We start from the raw sequence: 14,732 nt of genomic DNA, 5'->3' as shown, positions 1-14,732 counted from the left end.
AGGGATAGGGAAAAGGGCCATAGTTGGGGGGGCGTGACCAAGAACCTGATTGTTACTCCGACATTCCTCCGTTAACAGAAGAGAACCATCCAGAACAGGGCTCGGGAGCCAGATGTGGCTCTTTTGATAACTGCATCCGGCTCTCAGGTAAATTTGAGCTGACTCTGCTTAACACGATAAATAATGAATAATTCCACTTGTAATCAGTGTTAAAAATGATGTTCGAAATGTAAAACATTGTGCATTTTTAATCCATCCATCTGTTTTCTACCGCACCTGTTCAAGAAGTTACGTTGATGGTAAGAAGTTATTTATTTATTATTGGTTAGTGTGGAGCTTGCCCTCCTGGGGGTTCTTCAGACCACCAAGAACCGACATGAGACCCTGTTTCAGGGTTACAATATTCTTTAATTTTTCAATCAGTCTCTCAGTTGCTTTCCAGCAATTGTCTTTTTCTCTTTCGTTCTGGCTCGCGCTCTGGCTCCAGCACCAACCCCGTCTCTCCTCCTGGCTGCTGCTTATAACATAGCGACAGGTGATTAGGTAATAAGGCCCAGGTGGGCCTCTACGCACCTGTCGCTGATTTCAAGGCCGGTCCTAGCAACACCCGCTTCGCTGCAGGCCTGCAGGCCACGCCCCCTCCACTGTTAGCTTCAGAATAACAATGTTATTACAAAGAATAAGAAACCTATTATACTTTAAAAATGTTAGTCTTACTTAAAAATACACACTACAGGGTTAAAAAAATATTTTACGGCTCTTACGGAAACACATTTTAAAATATTTGGCTTCTTGGTTCTCTCAGCAGAAAAGGTTCCCGACCCCTGATCCAGAACATCCATCTCGGCAGCAAGCTAGCAATCAAGTCGAGAGGAAAATACACCTAGCAGTCTGCCTGGAAATGTCCAAACGGCACCTGAAAGCCTCTCGAGACCATGACAAACAAAATTCTGTGGTCTGATGAGACAAAGGCTGAATGAAGTCTTTGGTGTGAGTGCCAGACATCAGACACCATTTCTCCCGTCCAAAGGCAAAACCCAGTAACTCAATGTTGGTCAAAACTGAGCTGATAACAATTTTGGAGTTCCTAGGTGATATGCTTTACATTAGTGTATGCGATATTGTCATTTTTTCCGTAAGTAAGCTGTTACCCGCATGGCAGGACCCGGCAACTACCACATAACTGCATAGATACAACAGAAAAACCTAGTATCTCAAGGGACCAATCGGAGCTTCTTTGTCAGTCGCCTTATTGTCTTTAATGAGACATTTGCACGAATGGGGGCCGACGGTCAAGCTGATTATGTGATATTATGGCACGAAGGGGATATTTGGAAGATTGGCCCAGGACGTTGCAAGCACCTTCATTAAATGTATTTTTCTTGATTCTTCCCCTTGCATACTCGTTTTGGGCAGATAACTGTGGAGGTCAAAATAAAAACTGGACGCTGTACACGGCTCTTGCCCGATGTGCAAACGCAGAATGGGGCCCACCCGAGATTGTGATCAAATATCTGGAGAAAGGGCACACGTTCATGAGAACAGACTCAATCCATGGCTCAATCGGTGAGAAAATGAAAGCTCAAGAAAACATCTATACGTTTGATGACTTTGTAGATCTTTGTAAGACAGCATCAAGATAGATTGGTTTTCCTTTGTTTTCTCCAAATCAGCTAGAAGTGAGTTACTAGGATTTATAACCTGGACAAATGTTGGTTGCAAAATCAAACTGTGGAATATTTTTCAGAAGCAGGGACTTGGGAGACTGAAAGGTTAAATGCAAGAATGTATACAGACATCCTGGATGAAAACTTGACCTCAGACCCGGCTCAAGTTTCAGCGGGACTATGATCCAAAGCACAACTTATCTACTACTGATAAAGTTTGAAAGCAGGGCTTTGATGGTCCTGGACCTGGACTATTTAACCGGCGCCTCGAATTCAGGTCACAACTTCAGCCTTTTTGCAGCAAATTCCTAAAACACGAGAGCGCTCCTGGTTGTATAGACGAGGGATACGCAGAAGTCCAGCCCTTAGAACATTTTAGTTGAATAGACGTCTAGACCAGTGGTTTTCAACCTTTTTCCAGTGATGTACCCCCTGTAAAAATGTATTTAATTCAAGTACCCCCTATTTAGAGCAAAGCATTTTTGGTTGAAAAAAAAGAGATGAAGTAAAATACAGCACTATGTCATCAGTTTCTGATTTATTAAATTGTATAACAATGTAAAATATTGCTCATTTGTAGTGGTCTTTCTTGAACTATTTGGAAAAAAAGATATAAAAAACACTTAAAACCTGTTGAAAAATAAACAAGGGATTCAATTATAAACAAAGATGTCTATACATAGAAGTAATCATCAACTTAAAGTGCCCTCTTTGGGGATTGTAATAGAGATCCATCTGGATTCATCAACTTAATTCTAAACATTCTTCAAAAAAAAAGAAATCTTTAACATCAATATTTATGGAACATGTCCACAAAAATGAATATTGCATTGTTGCATTTCTTTTCACAGTTCATGAATTTTAATTCATATTTTGTTGAAGTATTATTCAATAAATATATTTATAAAGGATTTTTGAATTGTTGCCATTTTTAGAATATTTATAAAAAATATCACCTACCCTCTTGGCATACCTTCAAGTACCCCAATTTGAGAACCACTGGTCTAGACCAGGGCTCAGACTCACCTTGATATGAAAATGTAATGTTAGTGCGGCCCGCAGGTTTTTTATGAAAAGCGCTTGACAGCGTCATACTTGCCAACCCTCCCGATTTTTCCAGGAGAATCCCGAATTTCAGGGAAACCATTCTCTCGAATTTCTGTCGATTTCCACGCAAACAACAACGTTCAGGGGGGTGCCGTAATGGCACTGCATTCAGTGCCCTCTACAACATGTACAAACAGCGTGCCGGCCCAATCATATGTTTAATCTGGCTTTTAAACACACACGCCAGTGAATGCAACCTATACTTGGTCAACAGCCACACAGGTCACACTGAGGGTGTCCGTACAAACAACTTTAACACTGTTAGAAATATGCGCTACACTGTGAACCCACACCAAACAAGAATGACAAACACATTCAGGGGGGGCCCGTAATGGCAATGCCTTTAGTGCCCTCTACAACATGTACAAACAGCGTGCCAGCCCAATCATATGTTAAATCTGGCTTTTAAACACACACGCAAGTGAATGCAATGCATACTTGATCAACAGCCACACAGGTCACACTGAGGGGTGTCCGTACAAACAACTTTAACACTGTTAGAAATATGCGCTACACTGTGAACCCACACCAAACAAGAATGACAAACACATTCAGGGGGGCCCCGTAATGGCACTGCCTTTAGTGGCCTCTACAACATGTACAAACAGCGTGCCGGCCCAATCATATGTTGAATCTGGCTTTTAAACACACGCCAGTGAATGCAATGCATACTTGGTCAACAGCCACACAGGTCACACTGAGGGTGTCCTTACAAACAACTTTAACACTGTTAGAAATATGCGCTACACTGTGAACCCACACCAAACAAGAATGACAAACACATTCAGGGGGGTGCCGTAATGGCACTGCCTTTAGTGCCCTCTACAACATGTGCAAACAGCGTGCCGGCCCAATCATATGTTGAATCTGGCTTTTAAACACACACGCAAGTGAATGCAACGCATACTTGGTCAACAGCCACATAGGTCACACTGAGGGTGGCCGTACAAACAACTTTAACACTGTTAGAAATATGCGCCACACTGTGAACCCACACCAAACAAGAATGACAAACACATTCAGGGGGGGCCCGTAATGGCACTGCCTTTAGTGCCCTCTACAACATGTACAAACAGCGTGCCAGCCCAATCATATGTTGAATCTGGCTTTTAAACACACACGCAAGTGAATTCAAGGCATACTTGGTCAACAGCCACACAGGTCACACTGAGGGTGTCCGTACAAACAACTTTAACACTGTTAGAAATATGCGCCACACTGTGAACCCACACCAAACAAGAATGACAAACACATTTCGGGGGAACATCAGCACCGTAACACAACATAAACACAACAGACAAATACCCAGAACACCTTGCAGCACCAACTCTTCTGGGCTACAATATAGACCCTCGCTACCACCAAACCCCGCCCCCCACACATTAGACCCTCTCCATGCATCGTTGCGGTGGTGTATATTGTAGCTAAAAGGGGTTCTGGGTATTTGTTCTGTTGTGTTTATGTTAAAGTTAAAGTACCAATGATTGTCACACACATACGAGATGTGGCGAAATTATTCTCTGCATTTGACCCAGTGACTTAACTCCCAATTCCAACCCCATGATGCTGAGTGCCAAGCAGGGAGGTAATGGGTCCCATTTTTATAGTCTTTGGTTTGATTCGGCCGGGATTTGAACTCACGACCTACCGGTCTCAGGGTGGATACTCTAACCACTAGGTTAGGTTGCGTTACCATGCGGATGTTCTCCCAAAATGTGTTTGTCACTCTTGTTTGGTGTGGGTTCACAGTATGGCGCATATTTGTAACAGTGTTAAAGTTGTTTCCACGGCCACCCTCAGTGTGACCTGTATGGCTGTTGACCAAGTATGCGTGGCATTCACTTACGTGTGTTGGCAGAAGCCACATGCAACATGTCGCTGGGCCGGCACGCTGTTCGTATGATGAAAAGGCGGACGCGATGACATGTTGTAGAGGACGTTAAAGGCAGTGCTATCACGGCACGCCCTTAATATTGTTGGCTGGGTGAAAATTGGGACAAAATTGCACTGAAATTCGGGGGTCTACCGGAAAAAATCGTGAGGGTTGGCAACTATGTTGCTAGGGCAGGAAAGCCATTCGAAGAAGGTGAATTCATCAAAAAGTGCAGGTTAGATTTTTTTTTAAATCTTTTCTTGCGGCCCAGCCTCACCCAGTTTCTGCATCCAGTGGCCCCCAGCTAAATTGAGTTTGAGACCCCTGCTCTAGATGATGCTACATATGTAAAAAAAAAAAAAAAAAAACCACGTTAGTGCACCGGTCGAGAAAAATGACCAAAATACATAAATAATAATAAATGTAATTCGATTTTTATATAGGGCTTCACGGTGGCAGAGGGGTTAGTGTGTCTGCCTCACAATACGAAGGTCCTGCAGTCCTGGGTTCAAATCCAGGCTCGGGATCTTTCTGTGTGGAGTTTGCATGTTCTCCCCGTGAATGCGTGGGTTCCCTCCGGGTACTCCGGCTTCCTCCCACTTCCAAAGACATGCACCTGGGGATAGATTGATTGGCAACACTAAATTGGCCCTAGTGTGTGAATGTGAGTGTGAATGTTGTCTGTCTATCTGTGTTGGCCCTGCGATGAGGTGGCGACATGTCCAGGGTGTAGCTGAGATAGGCGCCAGCGCCCCCCGCGACCCCAAAAGGGAATAAGCGGTAAAAAATGGATGGATTTTTATATATTTTTTTTTCTTCTTGATAGATTGAAAATCAACACTAAAGAGTTGGCTGATGAACTTTATCACATAATTTATTCAAAAGTATAAATAACGACAAATAAAGATAGAATAGAATACTATTAACCGTAAAATGTGAGTGTAAAAAAAGAACAACAACATTATGATTTGTGCATTTTCAGAACGTGCTTGTTCTATTTTTAAACAAAGAAAACAATCTGAAGTTGTCTTTATTTTCAAGTTATCGTGCCGTGACTTTACCAGTTGGCCCAGCTGGGAGTAGATTTTTCTCCGTATGACCCCCGATCTAAAATGAGTTTGACACCCCTTGGTCTAGACAGATGGCGGACTTGCCGGAATACTTTGGGCTCTTCTAAAATTACGCTGAATTGTGACCTGGGGAAACCTCTCGTATTTGCACCGCACAAAATCAACCATGAGGATGTAAAGTCCAACATCCAATGCCACAGAGGACTTTCTACTGTAGACCAGTGGACGCATGGTAGGGCAGGGGAAACTATAAATAACCCCAGCTGCTCCTTGGGATAAATTAAAATCCCTTCTATCTCATCAGGCTCGATGAGGCCTCTGCCGCTCTCATTAGGGGAGGGACTTACAGGGATTTTGTACTCCTGATGCTGGATGCAAACAACAATTGGGGATTGGACTACAACCCATGGTGTGGTTTGCACGTAAAGTCAGGCCTACTCTAAAAATACTGTTAATATAATGACATTTCCATTCCATACGTGCTGATCTTTGGGGGTTTCCAAAAGGTTAGTGTAACTCCGTAATCCAAGGGTAGGGAACCTTTGGCTCGCGAGCCAGATGCGGCTCTTTTGATGACTGCAACTGGCTCTCGGATAAATCTGAGTTGACGTTGCTTAACACGATAAGTAATGAATAATTCCACTTGTTAAAAATAACGTTCAAAATATAAAACATGCTCATGCATTTGAATCCATCCATCCTTTTTCTACCGCACTTGTTCAAGAAGTTGCATTAAGGGTAAGAAGTAATTTATTTATTATTGGTTAGTGTAGGGCTTGCCCTCCTGGGGGTTCTTCAGACCACCAAGCACCGACATGAGGGCCTGTTTCAGGGTTACAATATTGTTTTATTTTTCAATAAGTCTCTCAGTTGCTTTCCAACAATTGTCTTTTTCTCTTTCGTTCTCGCTCGCACTCTGGCTCCAGCCCCAACCCCGTCTCTCCTCCTGGCTGCTACTTATAAACAGAGCGACAGGTGATGAGGTAACAAGGCCCAGCTGGGCCATTTACGCACCTGTCGCTGATTTTGAGGCCGATCCAGGCAACACCCCGCTTCGCTGCAGGCCCGCAGGCCGCGCCCCCTCCATAGTTAGCTTCATAATAACAATGTTATTACGAAGAATACGAGACCTATTATACTCTAGAAATGTTGGTCTTTCTTAAAAATGCACGTGTTTTGTGGTGTTCAGTGTTAAAAAAATATTATATGGCTCTTACAGAAATACATTTTAAAATATTTCGCTTCTTGGCTCTCTCAGCCAAAAAGGTTCCCGACCCCGTAATCCAATCCACGTTTGTTTGCATCTGATTTATGTCCTAAAGCAGAAGTGTCCAAACAATGTCCACTGAGGGCTGCGCACTGACAAATCGAGGCATGAGGTGGGTTGTTTTGATAGTTTTCATTTTCAAAACCAATACAAAATATAGATTTTTTTTCTAACCTGTAGGGCTCCATTCAAGTTTGGTCCTGAGGACCCAGAAGGGTCTTGGTCATAAAAATGGTAAAAATAAGGCAACTTCAGATCTGTCGAGCTATTTAAAAAAAAAATGTTTTATGCCCTTTTTGTTCATTAAAATCCCATTTAATGGCAAAAACACAAAATATTCGATATTTTCCACCAAAACATTTAATGTGAAGTGAATGGAGTCTTAAATAAATGGGTTATACTTGTATAGCGCTTTTTTACCTTTTTAAGGAACTCAAAGCGCTTTGACACTATTTCCACATTCACCCATTCACACACTGATGGCGGGAGCTGCCATGCAAGGCGCTAACCAGTTATAGTTATTTGAAGAGTTAGTGCTGCAAGCGCTTCTGGGTATTTGTTCTGTTGTGTTTATGTTGCGTTACCATGCGGATGTTCTCCCAAAATGTGTTTGTCATTCTTGTTTGGTGTGAGTTCACAGTGTGGCGCATATTTGTAACAGTGTTAAAGTTGTTTACACGGCCACCCTCAGTGTGACCTGTATGGCTGTTGACCAAGTATGCGTTGCATTCACTAACGTGTGTTAGCAGAAGCTACATGCAACATGTCGCTGGGCCAACACGCTGTTCGTACAAAATATAGATTTTTTAATGCCCTTTTTGTTCATTAAAATCCCATTTTATGGCAAAAACACAAAATATGCAATATTTTCCCCCAAAACATTTAATGTGAAGTGATTGTAGTCTTGAATAAATGGTAAATGGGTTATACTTGTATAGCGCTTTTCTACCTTTTTAAGGAACTCAAAGCGCTTTGACACTACTACCACATTCACCCATTCACAAACTGATGGCGAGAGCTCCCATGCAAGGCGCTAACCAGTAATAGTTATTTGAAGAGATAGTGCTGCAAGGGGTTCTGGGTATTTGTTCTGTTGTGTTGATGTTGCGTTACCATGCGGATGTTCTCCCAAAATGTGTTTGTCATTCTTGTTTGGTGTGGGTTCACAGTGTGGCGCATATTTGTAACAGTGTTAAAGTTGTTTACACGGCCACCCTCAGTGTGACCTGTATGGCTGTTGACCAAGTATGCGTTGCATTCACTAACGTGTGTTAGCAGAAGCTACATGCAACATGTCGCTGGGCCAACACGCTGTTCGTACAAAATATAGATTTTTTAATGCCCTTTTTTTTTATTAAAATCCCATTTTATGGCAAAAACACAAAATATTCAATATTGTCCCCCAAAACATTTAATGTGAAGTGATTGGAGTCTTAAATAAATGGTAAATGGGTTATACTTGTATAGCGCTTTTCTACCTTTTTAAGGAACTCAAAGCGCTTTGACACTATTTCCATATTCACCCATTCACACACTGATGGTGAGAGCTGACATGCAAGGCGCTAACCAGGATCCCATCAGGAGCAAGGGTGACGTGTCTTGCTCAAGGACACAACGGACGTGACTACGATGGTAGAAGGTGGGGATTGAACCAGGAACCCTCAGGTTGCTGGCACAGCCAAGCTCCCAACTTTGCCACGCCGTCGTTGGTAGGGCGGCCGTGCCAGCAACTTGAGGGTTGCAGGTTCGATTCCCGCGTCCTCCATCCTAGTCACTGCCGTTGTGTCCTTGGGCAAGACACTTTACCCACCTGCTCCCAGTGCCACCCACACTGGTTTAAATGTAACTTAGATATTGGGTTTCACTATGTAAAGCGCTTTGAGTCACTAGAGAAAAGCGCTATATAAATATAATTCACTTCACTTCACAAATGTACATACAGCTAGCCTAAATAGCATGTTAGCATCGATTAGCTGGCAGTCACGCCGCGAACAAATATGTCTGATTAGCACATAAGTCAATAACATCAACAAAACTCACCTTTGTGATTTCGTTGACTTTATGGTTAGAAATGCATTTGCTTTGAGTGTCGCAGGATATCCACACATCTCTGTCGTAGCATCGCTATCGTCGGTAAAATGTGCAGAACAAACGAGGGACTTTCGCATCTTTTGACAATGGTGCAACTTGAATCCGTCGATTGGTATGTGTTTGTTTGGTGTTCAATGTGGGCTGGATGCAAATATAGCTACAAATGAGGCATAATGATGCAATATGTACATACAGCTAGCCTAAATAGCATGTTAGCATCGATTAGCATGCCGTGCTAATCGATGCACAGTCCACGTAAATCAACTTGAATCTGTCCCCGATCGTGTTGTTACACCCTCCGACAACACACTGACGAGGCATGATGTCTCCAAGGTACGGAAAACAGTCGAAAAAACGGAAAATAACAGCTGATTTGACTTGGTGTGTGTAATGTGTTTGAGAAAATGGCGGATTGCTTACCGTTGTAACGTCACGGGTGAAAGGTCATTGCTCCGACAGCGAACAGTTGAAAGGCATTTAATTGGCCAAATTCACCCTTTTAGAGTTCTGAAATCGCTTAAAGTGGAACATTATCACAATTTCAAAAGGGTTAAAAACAATAAAAATCAGTTCCCAGTGCCTTGTTTTATTTTTTGAAGTTTTTTTTAAAATTTTACCGGTCCCGGAATATCCCTAAATAAAGCTATAAAGTGCCTTATTTTCGCTATCTTCGAAACCACTATCCATTTCCCTGTGACGTCATACAGTGCTGCCATTACAAACAACATGGCGGTTACCACAGCAAGATATAGCGACATTAGCTCGGATTCAGACTCGGATTTCAGCGGCTTAAGCGATTCAACAGATTACGCATGTATTGAAACAGATGGTCGGAGTATGGAGGCAGATAGCGAAAACGAAATTGAAGAAGAAATTGAAGCTATTGAGTAAATAGCTATTGACGCTATTCGGCCATAGCGTGGGTGTACCTAATGAAGTGACCCATAGCATGGCTGCCTTATCAGCATCGCCGGGAAAATGTGCGGACCAAACAATCAGGACTTTCGCATCTTGTGACACTGGAGCAACTTAAATCCGTCGATTGGTAAGTGTTTGTTTCGCATTAAATGTGGGTATCTAGTTTCAAATGTACATATAGCTAGCGTAAATAGCATGTTAGCATCGATTAGCGTAGCATGTTAGCATCGATTAGCTGGCAGTCATGCCGTGACCAAATATGTCTGATTAGCACATAAGTCAACAACATCAACAAAACTCACTTTTGTGATTTCGTTGACTTAATCGTTACAAATGCATCTGCAGGTTATCCATACATCTCTGTGCCATGTCTGTCTTAGCATCGCCGGTAAAATGTGAAGACACTTTGGTACATTCAATTGGGGTCTGGCGGAAAATTTCTTGCCAGTGGTGCAACTTGAATCCCTCCCTGTTAGTGTTGTTACAACCTCCGACAACACACCCACGAGGCATGATGTCTCCAAGGTTCCAAAAAATAGTCGAAAAAACTGAAAATAACAGAGCTGAGACTCGGTGTTTGTAATGTGAAAATGAATATGGCGGGTGTGTTACCTCGGTGACGGCACGTTCTGACGTCATCGCTAAAAGACCGATAAACAGAAAGGCGTTTATTTTGCCAAAATTCACCCATTTAAAGGTCGGAAATCGGTTAATAAAATACATGGTGTTTTTTCTGCAACATCAAGGTATATATTGACGCTTGCATAGGTTTGGTGATAATGTTCCCCTTTAAAAAAACATATGGTCTTTTTTCTGCAACATCAAGGTACATATTGACGCTCACATAGGTCTGGTGATATTGTTCCCCTTTAAAAAAAAATGAGCTGCGGGTTTGGACACACCTGCTTTAAAACCATCAACCCGATACTTAATAAGACATCAATATTGAAGACGGAACTAATTATTTGTTCTGTTGGGAAGTCAAGCCCCACTCCACCTGTAAACCAACTGGCTAGTCACCATGACAGCAGTCACCAAGGCCACAGTTGCCTGGCCAGAGATATAATTAAGGCAGGGAATTGTTAGATCAGCAGCCACCGTGTGGAAATTGCAGATAAAGAGAAAAGTGAAGCATGTGGTGGGGTAAAAGTGTTGACAAGGAGGTGAAGGACGGTGGACAGAATGCACAATGAACTAACTCATTGGCATGCGGCTTGTGTGGCGGACATATAAAATATGTCTTTTATAAGACGACAAATGTCTCCCTGGAAAACTATATCGTGCAAAATGCAACAAGCTGCGGACTCAAGCACCTGATTTTTGTCAGCTGCTTAAACTCCAAACCGACACAGGTGGTGTGGCCATCTGTCATTTGCAGGCGCAGCATTCGTAGTCCTCCCTGGGACTCGCTGTCTTTTGGCGCTGAGATGTTCCTCATCTTCTGCAGCTGGAGAACACACGGACCCTCCAGCTGGCCGCGTCCACGGGCATGGGAGAGACAAAACAATTGCAGCGGCTTTAACACAAATAGAGTTTAAACACCACGTGTGGTACTTTCCCCACCCCTACATTCGTAAGAAAATGAGATTTTATTTAACATTCCAGTCAATTCGCTCTCTAGATACAAAATAAACAAACTTTTATCAAACAAACACTGCATAAAGCAATTCATGCAAATGAATTCATGCTAAACTAAATGATAGGAGAGAAAAGTGGAGGGGAAACTAGAAACATTTTCAAGCTATATTTGCATTCTGTTGTTCTTCAAAAAAAGACTGGGGTGTTTGGTTTGAAAGTGCTTTAGCGCCATCTAGTGACATGTATGACAGCTGCATTTGTCTACACCTCATGGCTGTGCAAAGCAGTGCATTTTAAAAGAGGGCCTTTGATGACTTTCCTTTTTTCCCTTGGATGCCAGGGATGGACGGTATGGCCTAAAATCTATATAGCTATAAATATTGCAGCACAAAATGCATTTTGGCATTAACATAGCATTTTTTTTTTGATTGATTGATATATTTTTATTTAAAATATGCAAAAAAACAAGAGCAAGCCTGATCCAATACAGTGCTATCGCCTTAACACAGGGGTGTCAAACTCAAATACAGAGTGGGCCAAAATTTAAAACTGAACAAAGCCGCGGGCCAAGTTTGAACAAATTAACCTTTTAATAGGGACCCGAAGAAGTTTTGCATTGAATATTGAACAAGCAAGGCTTATATAACTTTATAGTCACATGCAAAATCGAGTTTCAAATTATGATAATAATGATTAAAAGATATCAATGGCATATCAAATGAAATGTAAATAAAAATTGGTGGTAGCGGGGGTGTATATTGTAGCGTCCCGGAAGAGTTAGTGCTGCAAGGGATTCTGGGTATTTCTTCTGTTGAGTTTATGTTGTGCTACGGTGCGGATGTTCTCCCGAAATGTGTTTGTCATTCTTGTTTGGTGTGGGTTCACAGTGTGGCACATATTTGTAAAAGTGTTAAAGTTGTTTATATGGCCACCCTCAGTGTGACCCTTATGGCTGTTGATCAAGTATGCCTTGCATTCACTTGTGTGTGTTGAAGCCGCATATATCATGTGAGTGGGCCGTTGTTTGTATGGCGGGAAAGCGGACGTGACGACAGGCTGTAGAGGACGCTAAAGGCAGTGCCTTCAAGGCACGCCCCCAATATTGTTGTCCGGGTGGAAATCTGGAGAAATTCGGGAGAATGGTTGCCCCGGGAGATTTTCGGGTGGGGCACTGAACTTTGGGAGTCTCCCGGGAAAATCGTGAGGGTTGGCAAGTAAGAGTATCAGCGGTGAATGCAGTGTTACAGAGGCATCGCCGCTGTATAATATCAGCGGGCCAGCTCTAATCTTAATTTGATATTACCTCAAGGGCCAAATGAAATTACCAGGTGGGCCAAATTTGGCCCGCGGGCCAGAGTTTGACATCCATGCCTTAACAGCTATTATAACAAAATGAAAACACTGGAGAATAAAAACAAAAACAAATGAGCACTGGACTTTCTTTTTTTTCTTCTTACATATTTGAATCATAATCATTTCAAAATGTGGTGACATATTTTCTCATTTCCAGTTGCATTAACTTTTTTAAACTATTATTAATCTAAATATTTTACTGTTAATATTTGGTTACTTTCTGCTGCAACATAGTTCTATCTCCACTTATACTTCTAGTGTTTGATTAGTCACATTAGTTTTGGGCGATACACATTTACATATCAGTATCAGTATTGGTCATACTGATACTGATATGTAAATATTTCAAGACAATTAAATTTTTACATTTTTGTTCACAATTATAATCTGGCAAAAATACAGGATGGTGGTGAAACGATATCAAATCATTGTTCAAATTATTTCCTTTTTCTCTGTTTATGCATACAAAATAGTGTGCAAAATTAAGTATATGGTGCAAAATAAGTAAACACAAGAAACAACTTAATTTGGCTCCGATTTACAAACCCCGTTTCCATTTGAGTTGGGAAATTGTGTTTGAGGAAATATTTACCTCTAACACAATTTCACAACTATAAACATTCGTTTATCTTTCAACAACAGTAAGGTATAACATGTAGTGCAACATTTATATCACATAGTGGAGGGGAACTTTCCCTCGATTCATTAAACACATACAAACTTAATTTCCATATAAGTTGGGAAATTGTGCTAGATGTAAATAGAAACGAAATACAATGATTTGCAAATCCTTTTCAACCCATATTCAGTTGAATTAGCTACAAAGACAACATATTTGATGTTCAAACTGATCAACATTTTTTTTTTTTGCAAATAATCATTAACTTTAGAATTTGATGCCAGCAACACGTGACAAAGAAGTTGGGAAAGGTGGCAATAAATACTGATAAAGTTGAGGAATGCTCATCAATCACTTATTTGGCACATCCAACAGGTGTGCAGTAAAATAATTTAGTTAAATAATTGCCCAGGCCTGCTGTCGGGCAGTGGTTCTCAAATAGGGGTATGCGTACTCCTGGGGGTACTTGAAGGTATGCCAAGGGGTACGTGAGATTTTTTTTAAAATATTCTAAAAATAGCAACAATTAAAAAATCCTTTATAAATATATTTATTGAATAATACTTCAACAAAATATTAATGTAGGTTCATAAACTGTGAAAAGAAATGCAACAATGCAATATTCAGTGTTGATAGCTAGATTTTTTATGGACATGTTCCATAAATATTGATGTCAAAGATTTCTTTTTTTGCGAAGAAATGTTTAGAATTAAGTTGATGAATCCAGATGGATCTCTATTACAATCCCGAAAGAGGACACTTTAAGTTGATGATTACTTCTATGTGTAGAAATCTTTATTTATATTTGAATCACTTGTTTATTTTTCAACAACTTTTTTGTTATTTTTTATATCTTTCTTTCCAAATAGTTCATGAGAGACCACTACAGATGAGCAATATTTTGCACTGTTATACAATTTAATAAATCAGAAACTGATGACATAGTGCTGTATTTTACTTCCTTATCTCTTTTTTTCCAACCAAAAATGCTTTGGGGCGGCATAGCTCGGTTGGTAGAGTGGCCGTGCCAGCAACTTGAGGGTTGCAGGTTCGATTCCCGCTTGTGCCATCCTAGTTACTGCCGTTGTGTCCTTGGGCAAGACACTTTACCCACCTGCTCCCAGTGCCACCCACACTGGTTTAAATGTAACTTAGATATTGGGTGTCACTATGTAAAGCGCTTTGAGTC

The 14,732-nt window shown here is 41.3% G+C and overlaps 1 protein-coding gene across 3 annotated transcripts in view; it reads right to left on the bottom strand.

Moving 5' to 3' along the window:
- The window catches only part of tdrd3 (tudor domain containing 3), a 60,562-nt gene that overhangs the window by 25,084 nt on the left and 20,746 nt on the right, over positions 1-14,732 (bottom strand). For all 3 annotated transcript variants that reach the window (XM_061886994.1, XM_061886991.1, XM_061886992.1), the window contains exon 4: positions 11,307-11,464. In XM_061886994.1, coding sequence (XP_061742978.1) covers positions 11,307-11,431 — 125 coding nt within the window. In that variant the 5' untranslated portion in view covers positions 11,432-11,464. The remainder of the gene's footprint in view (positions 1-11,306; positions 11,465-14,732) is intronic.

This window comes from Nerophis ophidion, linkage group LG25 (assembly GCF_033978795.1).
Source record: "Nerophis ophidion isolate RoL-2023_Sa linkage group LG25, RoL_Noph_v1.0, whole genome shotgun sequence".
NCBI classification, from domain to species: Eukaryota; Metazoa; Chordata; class Actinopteri; order Syngnathiformes; family Syngnathidae; genus Nerophis; species Nerophis ophidion.
The sequence above is the reverse complement of the archived record's forward strand: the minus strand, read 5'-3'. Positions and strand labels throughout refer to the sequence as shown.